Raw genomic sequence first — 17158 nt, 5'->3', positions numbered from 1 at the left:
AATAATTCTGGGTGACAAAAAAGAGCTTCAGCATTCTGGATGCAGTGTCATATATAGCAAATTTGTATACTGACTTCTTTAACACCCGTAACACTTGCATGCCTATATTTGGATAATTTATTTTCTGAAGGAAAAAGGAGGGACTCTGATTCTTGTTTCATTTAAAAAATAGTTTGTTTATGCTTTGAATATTTTGGCACTCTTCTTGTGCATAAACTTTTTTCATATTTACATATATAACTTCATGTAGGATGGATGGTGGTGTTTAAGTAAAAGGGACCTCATTATTTGTCCTTTTATCATCTAGATAAGCAGCAGCTGGGCTAGCTAGTACAGATAGTGCTTTAGCAAACAGCTGGTTTTTATCTGAATGACAAAGGGTCAGGGTAGAGACCTTTTTTATTTTAAAAAAACATTTAATCTTGCTTCTCTTTTTAATTTAAGAGAATGGAGAGAAAAGGAGCTACAGGCAATCTGTAGTATGGGAGGTTTTATTGCATTTTTACAAATATGATCATTTAGTATAAATCAGTGCTAGGATCCAGAGGGGGAGCTCTTTCTTTTCAGTCTAGGGAGAAGAAAGATCAGGGGATCTTACCAGTCAGTGTCTATAAATACCTGACAAGAGTAATAAAGAACTAATAAAGAATACTGATCCAGACTCTTCTCAGGGCTGCCCAGTGCCAGGACAAGAAGCAACAGGCCAAAATACAAGAAATTTCTTTACACATAAAAAGAAAAAAGTCCTCCTTAGAGGTCAACACTGTCCCAACTTGCCCTGAGAGTTTGAGGAGTCTGATTGTGAAGATATTCAAAACCCACCTGGGTATGTACTGTGCAACCTGCTCTTACAGACCTTGCTGTGGGCAGGAGGTTGGGCTAGATAATCTCCAGTGGTTTCATCCACCCTCAGTTGGTCTGTGACTCTGAACTGGCACATCAAAGGGTGCTCCAGCAGCTGTTGATAGGGGCCAGTTGCCACACAGATTTCTTTCCTCACCAGTCCTTTAATGAAGCTAGGAATTTGTACAGCTTTGTTTATATTACCCACTCTTTATCAGTTAATCAAATCAAATTATACCAGATCACACTGAGAGTGGCTAGTAGAAGGAATTAGAATGTGTAATTCCAGCTCTTTATTAGAAATGCATCATGAAGAATAAGTCTATTTGAACTGCAATCTTGCTTTGGATTGTTGGACTGTTTTTCTTGCCCACAACATAGTTTCAAAATTCTATGGGTTTTTTCTTGCACAAACTTTCTGTTAACAGTGTAGGAAAAGGCATTTTGAGGGTTTTTTGTGGCAGCCAGTTGTCTAATTTTTGGTGTTCTATAAAAGGTATTGTATCTTTTGTAAAATATTTGTGTGGCTGGCTGTCAATGCCTTTGTGTAAACCCATCTTTTGAGATGCTAATTAGAAATGGAAAAAGTTTTACTCATGGAAATTATAAAATATGTGATCCACTTTACAAAACACGGTCGTATAAATGCAACATTCCTGCTATTTTTTTTATTTACTCTGTACTTTACTGTATTACCAGGAGTGAATTTCTATCTATTTCTCTGCTTCTGAACCATCTTCTTGTCAGTGTCTTTCTGAAAATCCCTTGAGATCTTTCTACAAATGAGTCTGAAAGTTGATGGCTTGTCACACTAAGAAGGACTGTGTGATATGGCTCACTAAAAGCTGGACACTTGTTACATAAAGTCATCAATATAGCACTGGGAGAATAAATCCCAAAGCACTTTGATATTTTCACACCTTATTTAAAGGCAGTGAAATAAAGGGTAATTCATAATTTAGTACCTTTATCATGCAAGTTTAAGCTCTCAAGCAGTCTAATGTTGCTATGCTCTTTTTTGGTAAAGTGTTTCAGAAGTTAGCATTTCTTTTCAAATGTGCCTTAGATTCCTTTATAACAGAGTCTACAAATATTGTTTAATTTACTATTCAGTAAAGCTGTCAGTTGTAATCTGCAATTTAAAAAAACTAATAAAACAAATCCTCATTTCACAATTTGAACCTTATTGAGGCTAATTCACTTGCACTGCAAGTTTATTATTCTCCTGCAGCTTGACGTGCCTCCAATTGTAATTGTGTTGACCCTCCGATGCAGTAAATCTCCCCGGTGCTTATCAAACTGGGAGAGATAAGTCTACAATTTGGAACTTCATTAAATATCTCATTTGTATTAAGCAGATGATGGCTTTGAACAGAAATAATGATTTCTGCAGAGTCTGTGGCCTGCTGATGGCGGTCTCCTTGACCGTGACGCGGCGTTTCGCAACCCTCCACCCCTGTGCCCCGGGCGTTGCGCCAGCGCCCGCGTGTCAGGAGCCATCCGTCCGTGGGCTCACTTCAAAGCCTCTGCTGGGGAGAGGGGGGACGAGTGCTGTGCAGCCCTTGAAGCAGACTTTTAAACTCCTTCATAGCATACATTTCTTAGCTGTCTGGGGAGTGCGGGTGGAGGGATTAATAATGGGCAGCTGTTTGAAAAAGAAGAAACAACCGACAAACATGTTGCTTGTTATTGTAATTCCTGAAACGATGAACTACGCCTCTCGTGCTTGTTTGGAGATCAGGCAGTACTTGGAATAAGCATTTCCAGTGGCTGCAAATAGTTTCCAGCATGCTCAGAATCTTTCAGTATCTGGTTCCCACTGTATTTCAATATGTATGAAATCAATGCCATGGGATTTGTGTAAGGACACTTTTTAAGATTTAACTACATGCTTCATTATGAAGAGGTGTGTTGGTGAGAAGAGCTAATGACTTAGCTGAGTTTATACTACTTTTCTACAAAATGCATCTATTTTTTAATAGTTGTTTATTTCTTAATAGAGCTGATTCAGCTCACAATGTTCAGGTGAATTGGTTTAGTGGTCTTGGCAAAGTGCCTTGGTAGCATTACTGAGAAGACAGCAAGGTGCTGGAGCCCAGGTGAACCAAGAGATTCAGGGGCAGCAGGAAGGCTGGATGGTGTGAGGATTGGGCCATGGTGTGGGGAGTCTCTTATCTCTGCAGGGAGCAACTGGGCCCTGCTACATTGGGCATCCACAGTGACCTGTGAGTACACAGGTACTCATTTTTCTCATTCCCAGGTGCTATGCTTACAGTAGAGCTGTGGCTGATGGGGTTGCTAAGTCCAAGTAGATAATACCAAATTATTTTCTTTGCCTCTCATGGGTGCTGCGTTCCCCTGAGCTCTGATTCTCTGGGGCTCACCAAGGAGAACGTGAGTTTTTCCTGTCCTCTTGAAAAATCTGAGAGGCAGCTGTAGGAAAACAAGGGATGACCAGTTTCTGCAAGCAAAGGCTGGGCTGGGAAGACACTCAGGGCAGTCTTCTGAAGGAGAACAGCTGGGATGTGCAGGAGGCTGTATATGCAGCCTTTCTGCTCTCCTGTGCACGTGGCCAAGCAGCCTGTGTCTGTCACTTCCACCACATACTTCATCTGTCTTGTGATGCCCTGGAGAGTCTGGCTGCAGTTATGGTGGGAGGGGACCTGGCAGCTCCAGGGCTTTGAGGGCTGGGGTGGAGGGCACCCCAGGTCTTGCCAGTTCTGCTTTTTGTGCAGCAAGAGATCAGAGGAGCTTCCAGGCTGAATGAAGCATGTAAGACCTCTTTACTCTGCAGTCAGGAAAGACAGAGCAAAAAACTCAAAAATAAAATTATAGTGAAGACTCACAACTTTTGTGGTTTTTTTTCTTTTGTTCCTCACTACAAAACTTTGGAGTGTGATGATTTCATTTCAAAGAAAGTTGCACCACTGTGGCAGCAGCAGCCTAATTCCAAATAAATAGTGTTCCATGCTCCTGACAAGGGCCTTGTTATTTTCAGCTGTTAATGTGTGGAAGATGGCCCAGCTGTCCGCTGATGGTATTGAAAACAGCCTAACTGTCTGTTTAAGAAATTATCCAACAAAGAGACACCAAAATGGAGTGGGTTTTTTCACCAATTTTCTGCTGAAGGATTTGAAATTTGACAGGGCACCGTGGGGGGTGTTGTGTGAAGGGGTTAGAAAGTTGGTCATTAGGCAGAGCTGTCATTGCAAATTATCTCTGTCCAGGATGAGGAGTTCTAGCTCATTTGGTGCTCAGACAGGTCTAGGCCTTAGGCAATTTGTTGCAGTTTCCCCATGTGGTTAAGGGGACCCCGGGCACTAATTTTCCCCTCTCTTTGCAGCTGGAATCACCTGGGAGCCCCTCCGGGCCGGAGCTGCCCATAGAGACTCTGCTGGATGACCGGGAGCGGAGGATTTCCCACTCCCTCTACGGCGGGATCGAGGGTCTCAGCGAGTCGCCCACAAAGAACGTGGCCTTGGGCAGGATAGTGGGTGAGCCGAAGCAGCTCTGCTAAGCAGGGCATGTTTTTATTTCTCTCTGTGATTCATTGAAGGGTGATTAATGTGTTATGTGGGAATTGGGAGCATGGAGGTTGCACTGACCAACTTAAAACGTGCCTTAAAATTCTTCTGCGCAAGCTTTCTGGATAGTTAATGTGAGGAAGAAGGTAACTTGGGATTCTAAAGTGAATTTTGTATCCTGTGACAGGTCATAGAATGAATAATAGTAGCATTTAACATGGTCTTTCAATGTCTGGTTTGGGACAATAAATTATTGGTCGGTCTAGGCTCCATGTTGCATCAAAGTCAGTGACTCGTGGGAATTCATAATTTTTTTTCAACATTCCTTCTCCTCTGTTTCAGTCCTACTAAAATACAAAAATAAGTAAGGCAAACTTGCATCTATTAATGCTTATTAGGAGACTTATTAATTTATTTGTATTTTTCTTTGTGGGACACCAATTTTAAAACCTCATAAGTAATTTTAAGCATCCGTTGTGTAGATTCTGTGCCCTACCATCTGCATGGTCCCAGTGGATAATGAGGTTATTAGCACTTGCTTTGCAGCAATTCAACTTCTGATGTACAGAGCTACGTAATAAAGACTTGCCTTGCCACAGGAGTGGTTGGATTTAGTGACTAGGATGGGATTAGTTTGAAAGGATTTTCAAGTTTAAACACAAAAGGCAGCTTGATGAAAATAACACCTGACAGAAGACGTGATGATTGCTTGCTTGAGTTTGCAAGTTTTAAAAAGAAGACATGGCTATTAAATCCAGATTTTTTTTTTGTGTATTAGATATATAGAATGTGTTAGAGTATGCTGCTATAAATTTGATACGAAGTAAGGCTTAACTTAATTTTCAATTGGTTTAGATTAGTTTTTCAGCCTTAGAAAATTAATCTGCAACTTAGGCTTTTCCAGTCAACAGTTTGTATATAGTTCTCAACCTGTATTTTTTTATTTGGGATTTAGTTTTTTTCCCCAGGTTTTCTTTTTTAAATAATATTTGTGTTTTGGGGTTTGCATTTTCTTCGTGGTAGCAAAATAGGATTGTTGTTAAATTCTCTGAAAATCCACAAGTTTGCTATTTAGGGTATTTCTTCCAGTAAGTCTTCTGTCCTTTTTTGTGCATTTGGGCAATAGTAATTAGAAACATATCATATTCTGTTCTATTGCACTTTATTTTGTGTGGCTTGGAAGAAAAAATGTGCACATGAAAATCAAGGCAGTGTGAAGCCTTGTCACCCAAAGTCATATGCTTTTAAAGAGAAAAAATGAGAAAAAATTGTATTTGTTTGTCAACAAATTTAAGGAGTGATAAAATAATTTGAAGTCTTTAGCACTACTCTCCCATAGAAAGAACTAGTTCTTGTGGTGTCAAGGCTTTAGATAAAACATTTACAAAGCACTGCCTTCTGCTTTTTCCATCAGTGCTGCAGAGGATTTACACACAGAGCTCATATTAGTGTTAACAAATTATCACTTAAACACGTTGCCCATTGATGGGAGAAGGAACCCTGAGAGAGTCTGGGTGCACATATGGCAGCAATGCAGTTTACTTTTGTCTTGGTTTGGAAAGACAGGTATCTGTCAAGGCAAAACTGCAGCTTTCCTTTGAATGGAAAATGTAAAACCCCTCCCTCCAGATTATTATAATTTTGCAATTAGGAGTTTTCAGGCAAAAAATAGGGGAATAAGAGTAACCGTTCTTTACTAGGAATATTAAAAATGCAAATGCAGTAATAAAAAGAAAAAACAAGCAAACAAACAAAAGTCCTAGGAAACCCTGACGAGTCAGGAATGTGACCTGACACCCTGTTGGTCGGGGTATTGGAGTAGTCCAATAAATCCTCCTGGAGTGACAGATGTGGTTCTGTTGGAGTAGAGATGATCCTGTAGTAGCAGTGAGATGAGTCCAGTCTTACTCTGAGAATCCAGTGGAAAAGAGGATGCTTGGTGTTCCTACATCTCAGTTTTTATCTTGGTAGGAACAGTTGGCTCCTCCCCACTGGGTGGAGCATCTCACAATGGGATGGTGCAATGTGTCATGACACTGGTGAGCCTTAATGGCCCATTAACAGAAGATATCCCCAGAGGGTGGACAGTGGTGGAAGAGATAAGAAACACTGCCCCACCTGGTTTAACAGCTGGCCTATTATCAGAAGGCATCCACCCTCCTCCCCCTGGAGATACAAGAGATAAAGCAAAAAAAAAAACAAAACATCTCCCCAGCTGGTTTCAACAGATGAAATAGAATACACTTTTTTTTTTTCTTTTTTTTGTTACATAACCCAAGAGAACTTTGACATCAGAGAAGCACAACACTTGCCATGCCGAACTGAACTGGTAGTTCATCTGTCTGGTATCATCCCTTTAGTAGTAGCCAGTAATTGATGTTTAAACTACAAAAAAAAAAAAAAAATTCCAAAGCTCTTAACATCTTTTAGATACCTTTGCATCGTATACATAGGCAGAAAAAAAAATTTCTGTCCTTCATTTTTAAGTTTCTTACAACCTGAAGTTAATATTTTGATTTCCTGTGAATCATTGTTTTTCTGAATTGTTTTCAGGGACCAGGAACTGTGTAGAAAATTGGTTGGTTGTGACTTTAGTCCACTGAATACACTTAGTGTATTGGAAACACTTTAGTGGAATATCAAATTGTCCCTGAATCTCATAGTAAATGTGGTCTGGTGGCATGTAACTAAAAACTGGTCTTTCCATTGTATTAGACTGTTCCCTTCTGTAATCATAGCAGCTTCACATACCTATGATGTTTAAACCCAGTTTTTGGGGAATGGTCAGTTTTCTAGTACACTATTTTTTCTGAATTTTTTCTGAACCAGTACCGCTATATTAAAAATGCAGTGTTCATAATCTTTCACGTGCAGATTTTCTTGCAGTGCCATACAACAGAGAGGTCTTGCCTGTTGGAAGAGATAGCTGCAGTTGCTTGTTTCAGAATAGCTAACATTTTTAAGACTCGGTCGCTTTTTATGCAGTGGAATCCCTGTCTTTTTTTGGCATTGGTAATGAGAAAGAAAGCAGGGCTTTTTTTTATTTTCCTGAGAATGTTTGTGTGGTGTTACATGACTCTTCCTCTCTTGAAAATTGGCCTAAAAAGTGAGGATTAGTCCTAAGAACAATCTGGATGAAGAGCACTGGAGGTCTGTACCTTCCCACACCAGTCCTCCCCATGAAAACAAGCCCAGAGGAGTGCTTTATGCAGACCTGCATCCCTTGAGTTCTCAACCCATATCAAGAAGCCCTCTGATGAACTCTCTGAATCATCTGATGTCTTTTGATTTACCCCTCAATGGATTTAACTGTGTAAACCTCAGTACTTTTTAGTGAGGAGATGGCAGTTTGTTTTCACAGATGAAGGAGTAAGTGTTCCTGCTGCTTTTGCTCTTGGATGGGTTTGAGTCTTCTTCCTTCCTAAGTTAGACTATTCAAAAGTAACAATCTCAAAGTCTGGAAGGTGCCTGCTTGTTTCAGTCATTGCTTGAAGTTGGAACAAAGATTTTAAGAGTGTTTTGTTTTTTTAAATACCATTAATGTAATTTCAGGAAAAGTATTTAAGACAATTTCCTTACTCTTTCATAACTGACAAGCAAGAACTGGCTGTCAGAGCCTTGCTGTGAGAGTGGGAATAAAATACCAATTTTAGGATGTGATTTAAATTATGTAAAATAATGTTTGCTTACTGCAATAAGGCTATGTGAATCTTTCCATGTTTCTGATGATTCTCATGTTGATCTGCTTTTCTAGGTGGTTATTGCTACTATAGATTTTCCTGCGCTTTTTCATTTGATAACATTTCACTGAAAATTTCTAATGGAGAAAAGATACAACTTTCTGTATTCAGGGAATACTTTTGATTTGGAGGAGATGGGATATTTTATTTATATAAATTGGGTCTTCTAAGAATTAGAAGGCTGTAATAAACCCTTATATTTATTTATTTTAATAATTCCAGGGTGCATATTATTCAGAATAACAGCTGTGTTTTACTGGTTTGCTTGACTCTATAATTAAAAATTCAAGTCTTCTTCTGACATACCATTCTTGTATAGCATGCACTGTGCTCCGGAGTTTTGCAATACACAAATACATGTCTGTTATCTATATAAATTATTCTTATTCAACAAACAGCTTAGTAGAAAGTCCTCTTTCATCTCCTTTTTCTAGTTGCTGATATTTTTTTTATGAACATGGTGGGTTTTGTTGCAAACAGTGACTAAATAGAAGTTATTTATCCAGGGGTATACAGAATAACAATCTCTTGCACTAAATCTGCTTTTCATCCTGAAAGATCCCCCAGAACTTTGTAAAATTTAGTGGTTCCTACACAGCAGGAAATTCTCTCTTCTCCACATAAATAATTGCTGTCTTAAGGGTAGAATCAGGAGGAAGCCCTACTGACAAAAAATTATCTAGAGATGTAGAGTGTGTGTCTCAGTGAAATGAAAATAACCCTTTACAATCAGAATGTAGTTGATTGGCCAGCAGTCTCATCGAAATGGGGTGCTCTTCTACAATAGTTGACAGATCTGAGCACTTTCTTGAAATCCAAGGCTTGCATACAGTGGAGAAATTTCTGTTGTTAGTCATTCTCCAGGCACTTGTTGTACCATTGGTCTGAATCCCACAGCATCAATGTGCTCATGGGTCGTTCGTAAGGTAATACTGGGTTTTGAACATAGGGTGAGAGTGTTTAACAGATTTTGTAGACCATCCTTTAAAGAGAAAGCAATAGCAAAAGCACAAGGATTAAGCCAGAAAGTTCCATGACAATGCAGTGTCAGTTTGGGAACCAAGTTATCCCAGCAAACATATGAACTGAACTTCAGGCAATTTCAAGATTTGAAAGGACATGGAGCAGTTTAGTTCTTCATGAATAAACCTGTTATTCATGTGTACTGTGTGTACTCAGGGGTTTTTTTTTTGGAGTGCTTTATGTTGGTGGTTTAATTCAGGTACAAACTATTTTCTGGTGTATTATAGGTATATAATAGGTTTGAAAGTGTATAATATTTTTTGAAATATGCTAGTTGGCATATTTTTCCCTTAGGATGAAAATCATCATAGACCTGGAGACCAGCCATTTGGTGCTGGAGCTCTGAGGCTTCTTTTTCTGCACAGAGAGATGGGAACCCTTCTTATCCAATAGTTTGGTGTGGTCCTCAGGCTGTGCTTCTTTAGATTGGTATCTTGTCCAAAAATTTTGAGCATCATAATCCTGAGATGGGAAACATTTGAAAGGGAGAATGTTTTACATTGCTTAGTACAGTGTCCGAAATACTTTATGTTATTACAGATTACCTCACTGAAGTTGAATTAATATGTGCAAAACTGGACTTGAAGTGTAGTCAGAGGCTAAATTTCACAGAGTCTAAATAGCAGTTTTCTAGCCTGAGGGAAAATTATTTTCTTGAAGAGGTTTGTAGACAGGCTGAGCAATGCCTTAGATTTGTAGATCAGTCAAATGTACTGAAGATTACTGGGTTTGAAGTTTCTTTGATGTTTCCTTGTAAGGTTTCTCACAACACTTGCGGAATTAATTCTCCAGGGATCTTTTCTGTCCACTTCAGCTGAGTTCTCTACAAAGGATGTATTGAGTCCAGTGCTGAGGTTTGTCCAACCATCTGCTGGAGGTGAAGCCTTTCACCTGTTTTTAACTTCATCTGCAATGAAAAGCACAGACACGTCAGATGGGTTTTCTCCTAAATTCCAAAGCTACTATTAAAATGTCAGTCTTCACCCTTGTCAGGTATAAAGAAGGGCAGTGAAAAGTTAAAAGTGTTACTGTAGCCTCTCAAATGGGAAGTTCAATCTGCCAAATGCCATAAGGTTATACCTTTCCACAATCAGTTCTTTGGAGACATTATTAACTACAGAGTTAACAGTCTTGTAGGCATTATGTTTGGAAAGAAGTACATTACCAGGCTAAACATTAACCTGTCCATCAAAGGAGCTATTGCTGGGCAGAATCAGCTGTTATGCAAACTGCATACATTTGTTTCAGTTTGACAGTGATGAGATGTTCATCATGCAGTACTTTTTCTTTGAGCCTCTTTTTCAGCCTTCTTTAATGATCCCTTTTGAAGCCACCTTTCCCCCCTTTGGAAACATTACTGTTTGTATTATCTAGTGCAGTGAGGATTTTAGCCACCTCTTTACACATGGGGTTTTGTTTGTTTGTTTATTAATGATTGCATGCAAAGGTAGTGATGATAACTACCAAAAAGAGGAAAACTTTATTTTTCCCTAATTATTCACATTTTTCCATATCTATAGTGAAAGTAAAATGTGGAAATAATTGCTATGTCCATAGAAGCAGTTTAAGTTATGGAAATAGAAGTTTTGTGATACATTATTCTGGTGCATCATAGTTTTACAATAATTTTGAATTTAATTGTTGATTAAGCTAGTGTGTTTCTTCTCATGAGATGTGACAATTCTAATTGTTTTAGTAAGATCATATCATCTTTTAACTTGTACTCTCACAAATTTACCTGATGAAGTCTGCCACTGAATAGATTAGTACTGAGTCTAGTCCCTATCATGTATGTGATGGTTCTTGTTTAAGTGTTTTAACAAAAGCGTTAAAACTTAGTTGAATTTGTTGATAATAGAATTTGGTAAGTTCTCCAAATTTTGCATGTGTCCTCTTCCCAGCATCACTTGAACAATTTCTCATTTCATGAGGACCAGGCTGATCAGGAAAAGTGATGGTCTCTGTTAGTCCTTGTGGAACACATTCTTTGTTTCTACCAAACAAGGTGATACAAGGGGAGATAGTGTCTTCTGGGAGAGGTTCTTTTGAGCAGTTCCTCAGCCAGGACAGGAGACCATGGGCACAGACAGAAACATGGGAGGTTCCCTCTGAACATCAGGAGACACTTTTTCAGCGTGGGGGTGACCATGCTGTGGTACAGAGTGCTCAGGGAGGTGGTGCAGAAGCAGTACTCAGAAGCAATTTGTTTGGGTCTTGGGCACATGCCTGTAGGTGTCTCTGCTTGAGTGGAAAGGGTTGGACCTGGAGAGAAGTCTCTTCCAAGCCTCAACCCTTCTGTGACCCTGTGGTCTTGCAGTAGGCCACAGAAACAACTGGTGTGCATCACTTTTCAGACCTCTGCACAGGAAGATGGGTACAAAGTGAGACATAATTAATTTTATTATCTGCATTGTGTCACTCTTATCAGTAGCACTGCAGTTTAACATAACTTTTTATCACCTGTGATGAAATATTTTTCAAGGCACTCTCTGCACACTGTCATTATTTAGTTTTGGATTTTTTTCTCCTTTTTGTCCAGGTAAATATCAGCTGTCTCCAACAGTGAACATGCCCCAGGATGACACTGTCATTATTGAAGATGACAGGTTGTCAGTCCTTCCTCCTCATCTCTCTGACCAGTCATCATCCAGTTCCCATGATGATGTCGGGTTTGGCACTGTTGATGCTGGTGGATGGGCCAAAGCTGCAATTAATGAGTCAACAGACTGGTAAGAGCATGGTTTAGTGGAAGGAAAAAAGAGAGCTCTAGTTGCATCTTTTCCTTTAGTTACATTTTTGGCTAATGCTAGTTTAATTCTTTTTTGCCACATTTGGATTTTACTATTTTCAAACTGGTAATTGTCCCTGTGTCAGAGAGGAAGTTTGTACAAATACTTCTGTTTGGTGCTGTGTTAAAGCATATTTGTGGAAATGTTACTTAGTACATAGCTGTGTTATTTTGATGATCTAATTTTAATTTAATTGCTAACTGACCAAGCTTTTGTGAAAAAATAACTTAGCAAAATTTAAACACTTGCGTTTGTGAAAGATGGAAGACTGATTGGAAATTGTAATTTGTAAATCTCACTGTAAATATTTCAAAGTTTATAAAACAAAGATTTAATTTTTATATTCCATTGTATATCTAGGAGTATCTCAATACTTCTGTATACTTCCTTGCTTTTCCTAATAGTGGTCTAATCTTTTAAATCTACTTTGAGGTTAAAGCTCTTTGTTTTGCCTCAGTGTTAATGACTGTGCAAAAAGAGGTAGTTAAGATTTCTTCATTATGTGAGAAGAACTGCTGTTCCTGTTAGATGATTTGCAAGGACCATGTTCTCTAATAGCTCTACATTTAAATCTATGGCAAGTAACAGTTCCACATTTAAAACTATGAAAGTAACTTTATATCTTTAACCCATGATAAAACTAATTTTGGTGAGTCTTAGATTGACTCTCCAATTCCTTTAACACATTTTAACGTAAGAGCCTTAATGAGAAATGCATTGAGCTCCATTATTGACTTGCTTAAGTTCCTGGCAAAGAAATACTGTTTATTGCTTAGTTAGTACAATTAATACAGATCTAAGATTTAATTTACAATTCCTGTAATTATCTATAGTAATAGCAAAATAAAAGCCCACCTCTGCATGCTGCTACTTCTTGAAGCTAGATAATTACCACAAATGGTGTGAAGTACATGAATTTTCTTATTTTTCTTGTCTCTTGAGCCGGTTATGAATGTATCAGCAATATCTTAATAAAACAGCAATAGCACCTGCTGGCTGATATGCACCTGTCAGCTTCTTCTTTGCTTTAAACTAGTTTATTTCATCTTATATCCAGGAATTGAGTTCTGTATTTTAAGCTCTGTTTTAATGATTGTATGAAAATGTAATTTTTTCATTCTCATTTACCCTTTTTTTTTGATGTTGCAGTTCTTCTTATGGACAAGTCATACCTGTAATCTGGGTCCATGAAAAGTCCATTTGTCTTTTGTAAAAGCTTTTAGAGCTGAGACTCTGACACATTTAAATAGAACAGAATAGTACTCAAGCCTGCACATAATACCTTATTTCTGAGGGAATATTTTTAGCTGAATGTGAGCAAAATCCTATGAAATAAAGTTAAAGCCCATTTGAAATCTGCAGATGCTTTTACATTGACTTCTGCAGTGTGTCTTGCTATTCATACACTTCTTGGTAAATGAAGTAACAGTAAAGAAACCAGGAATTAGATATTGTAGAATTGATCACACTCCAAAAAAAATTAAAGTGTGTGTGTGAGAAACTGTAAAGGTCTTCAGATCCAATGGCACTTAAAAGAGTTAGATCAGTGTAGTGCTTTAGTATCTAATCTATTTTATTTGTAAAAAAAGTAAATAGCAATGGAATTAGATTGTTGCTATAATTTCCTGTTGCTAATGGATGAAAGAAGACTTGTAAAACGAAGGTGCATTGTATGATTTTGCTGGAAGGCACAAAGGGTAAAACTAACAATATGGATGAAGGGTTATCCAAACAAGAATGGCAGCTGTTCTGAATCACAGAAGAAAATGTAAGCTTTTTCAGCCTCACAATATCTCCCTAATCCTTGATGAAAATGTTATGAAAACAAAGGGGCAATAAGACAGGATTAATAAATGGAATTTTAATAACATTGAGGGTCAGAAGACGGTTACATTCTTTCAAGGATCAGCTGTCATTCCAGAAATCTTAGTTGTTAAATATTCTAGAATATAGTAAATTGTATTTGGCATTGCTTAATGACTTGCACTAAATTCACCTCTGTCTTTTATTGATGTAGTTGAAAAATATTAAAATGAGGCATTTTTAGGGGCATTAATTTCTCCTCTGTGCTCATTGGCTTTTGCAGTTGTGGCTCTTCACGGGGATTTTAGAATACTTTTAGACAATGTACATGCGTTCAGACTCCTGTGATCCACTCCTTCCTTAATTACTAAAACACACTCATGGGTCATTAATAATAGAAGTCCAACAGGACATGAAAATTCAGAACTCTACATAAGGCTCAAATAAAGGTGCAAAGTACCACCTTTAGAGTGCAGGATGCTGTGCAAACATGTAATAATAATTCCCTTAATAAGTATCTGTGGAAGGGAGGTGTGACACATCAGGGAAGCAGAAAGAAAGTCTCTAAAGGTGGTGCCAGTGGAAATGCTGGGTTCCAGCCTCCCAAATTCCCAGTTGCTGATGCCATGTCCAGACCCTACTGCTCTCTGTGGGAGCTGGGGTGCCTTTGTCAAGTGATATTTGACACTGGAGTTTTAGTCTGTTCTTAGGACTTCAAGTTCAATATGTAAGTGTGTGCTGTGTTTACATGGAAATGATATTCTGCACTACTAAAAGTTTTATATAGGTGGATCAAAGCAAGCTTGTGTGAAAAAAGAAGCATACAGCCAAAACAAATAATTTTATAAGTTCACCTTTTTTGAAGAAAGTGTCACAGGATACATTTTGTTCAGCAAGATGAAGCCAGTCATTTTAGCAAGCATGAGCCTGTGCTAACAGATGTTGCTGGAAAAAAATTCTCACTTAGTAAAACCACATTTTTCTGGCCTTCAGAGACAGGGCTGACTAGCAAGGAGCCAGAAACTTCTGTGTGGCCTTGGGAAAGTCAATTATGATCTGATTATGAAAGGTGTTGAAACCCTGTAAGTTCAGTTTGAGTCACTTTGGAGGACGTTTTCAGATTTAGGTGGTTCTTACTCAGTTACGTGTTGCACTGCTATAAATGCTAGAAGTGTATATTGGCCTTGTCTGTTTTATCTTTCTATCATGTGGAGATAATTTTTTCCCTATTTTGTGGGAGTTAATGTTAGGACTAAATAGTTATTTTTGAGTATGGTCTCTGATTCATCAGAGCTTTTAAGCATATGCTTGAGAACATTGCTAAATTGCGCAGACATCTCTGAAATAGTTGCAGTAATTAAATGTAAAACATTATGAGCCTGAGCCAGAAACATTAAAGTCAAAAGGCACTTGACATTGGCTTTATTCACATAAGCTCTGATCCTGCTCACACTGAAGTATTAGATGCCTGTCACAAGCACATATCTTATTATTTGTAAATCTGCCATTACCAGACTGAATTTTTTTTGGCTGCCTGGTAATGATGATAGTGATTTTCATCCTTTATAGTACTTTGTGCATTTGGAAACTTTTCCTTACCTCCTTTTCACTGTTTTGCCTAATACCCAGGTGTTTCTTGATCAAAGATACTTCTGTAAATTAGAGCACATGCCATACATAAATATATGCATGTTACAGAATTTAAAAGTATAAGTTGTTTTTTGCAGAAATTCACTATTTGCCTGTTTCTCACTAGGAATGAGAGGTGTATTATACTTAACCCTTACAGTAAAAATAATTCTTTAGAAACATGGTACTAAACACAATATCTTGAGTGGCATTTAGTGGTCCATTTAGAGATCTCAGTGACAAAATATTCGACTTTTTTGATCTTGAAGTACAACAATATTCAAAGAGGGGATTTTGAGGCATCATTTACCTGTAGGATAGATAACAATGGTCCAAAATACTATTTTTTCCAAAAATAGTATTTTCCAAAAACATATGTTTTTTCCTACTGTTTTTTCAGTATTTTATGCTTTTGATTTCTTTTGGGACCAGCTGAAGCAGAAATCTATATACTATTCCTTTTTCTACAAGCCAGAAGATCTTTCTGTGAATTGCCTTTCATATTGTTTATTAGCAGTATGCAATCTTTCCTTTTGAAAAAATGTTTTTAGCTTGCACACCAAATTTTGCCTGTATTCTTGCACTCAGGATTCTGCCAGTGTTTGAGCACCATTAATAAATCTATCTTCAGCATGTTTCTGAGGCAGCTCACTGAAAACCTGGCTCACTTTCTAAAGTGAGCTGAGGTCACTTCAGAAACCTGAAGAAAAAACAAAAACCAAATACAGTTCCCCCATTTTTGATTTGGTGGTGGATCCATTGTGGCAAATATTGCTTGCTCTGTGGGGAAGCAATGAGTAAATATATGGTTGTTTGTCATAGCCAAGCCAAAAACAGGTGAAGCTGTGAAAAATCTACAAGAAGTTTCACATATGGAGAGAAATTTTAATGCAAAATTTTTAAATTAAGAAGTTTAAAGTTCTTGGGCTTCAGGCAGGACACTGTCTATTTATGCTTTACTAAAAACATTTTCTGAAAAAGACAAACCAGATAAGTTTCTATCAATAGAAAATAATTTGTTTCTTAGGAAGAAAAAATAACTGTTTTATTCTCCCACAAATAATTCCTGTGTTGGACTTTATGTCCTGATAGAATATGTATAGTGCACCAGGTGTGTATGTCTTTCGTTAAAACTGTAAGTGAAATTCTTGGTACTTTTTAATTAGAATTGCTTAATGCAGTGAAACAAATCCATTGTGTGTGTAACTGAATGTTTGCAGTGGTGTATTTAAAACTGTGCACTTAATGGTTGGTAGAAGTCACGTGCTAAATAAATGATTTTCTCTGAAGAGTGAAAGGTTGCGTGATCTTGACAAATGTTCGCATGATTTTTTTCCCTTCCTACAGCACTCTTAGTCCAGATGTTGATCCAGTACTTGCCTTCCAGCGAGAGGGTTTTGGACGCCAGAGCATGTCAGAAAAGCGTACAAAGCAATTTTCAGATGCCAGTCAGTTGGAGTTTGTTAAAACACGAAAATCCAAAAGCATGGATCTAGGTAGTGAGTGATGTTTTTTCAATTTTTTTTATTTGAACCTGATTTTCATGTTGTAAGTATATAGATTTTATAATTCCAAACAGATTGTGTATGTGCAGTAGTACTGCACATAATGTCTACTTGTGGGTAGTAAAATTCTAACTTGAATGGCCAAGTGGCCTGGGTGTTGTTTGTTGTTTGTAAATGTCCATACATTCAAATATCATAGCCCTCTGGAGATATGGTTATACCTAAACACAGTAAACAATGTTTATTAAAAATGGAGGTGAAAAATGCATTTACCAATCTGTAGAGAATAATTGTGTAAAGCT

At 37.8% G+C, this 17158-nt stretch overlaps 1 protein-coding gene across 18 annotated transcripts in view; it reads left to right on the top strand.

Moving 5' to 3' along the window:
* PARD3 (par-3 family cell polarity regulator) overlaps nucleotides 1-17158 on the top strand; it is a 452827-nt gene that overhangs the window by 282844 nt on the left and 152825 nt on the right. For 13 of the 18 annotated variants that reach the window (XM_063415024.1, XM_063415034.1, XM_063415071.1 and 10 more), the window contains 3 exons: nucleotides 4187-4337; nucleotides 11670-11859; nucleotides 16699-16850. In XM_063415024.1, the coding sequence (XP_063271094.1) occupies nucleotides 4187-4337; nucleotides 11670-11859; nucleotides 16699-16850 (493 nt within the window). The remainder of the gene's footprint in view (nucleotides 1-4186; nucleotides 4338-11669; nucleotides 11860-16698; nucleotides 16851-17158) is intronic. The other 5 variants (XM_063415043.1, XM_063415010.1, XM_063415109.1 and 2 more) reach the window with 1 other exon arrangement.

This window comes from Prinia subflava, chromosome 1, assembly GCF_021018805.1.
Source record: "Prinia subflava isolate CZ2003 ecotype Zambia chromosome 1, Cam_Psub_1.2, whole genome shotgun sequence".
NCBI classification, from domain to species: domain Eukaryota; kingdom Metazoa; phylum Chordata; class Aves; order Passeriformes; family Cisticolidae; genus Prinia; species Prinia subflava.
This window is presented reverse-complemented; position numbering and strand designations above follow the sequence as displayed.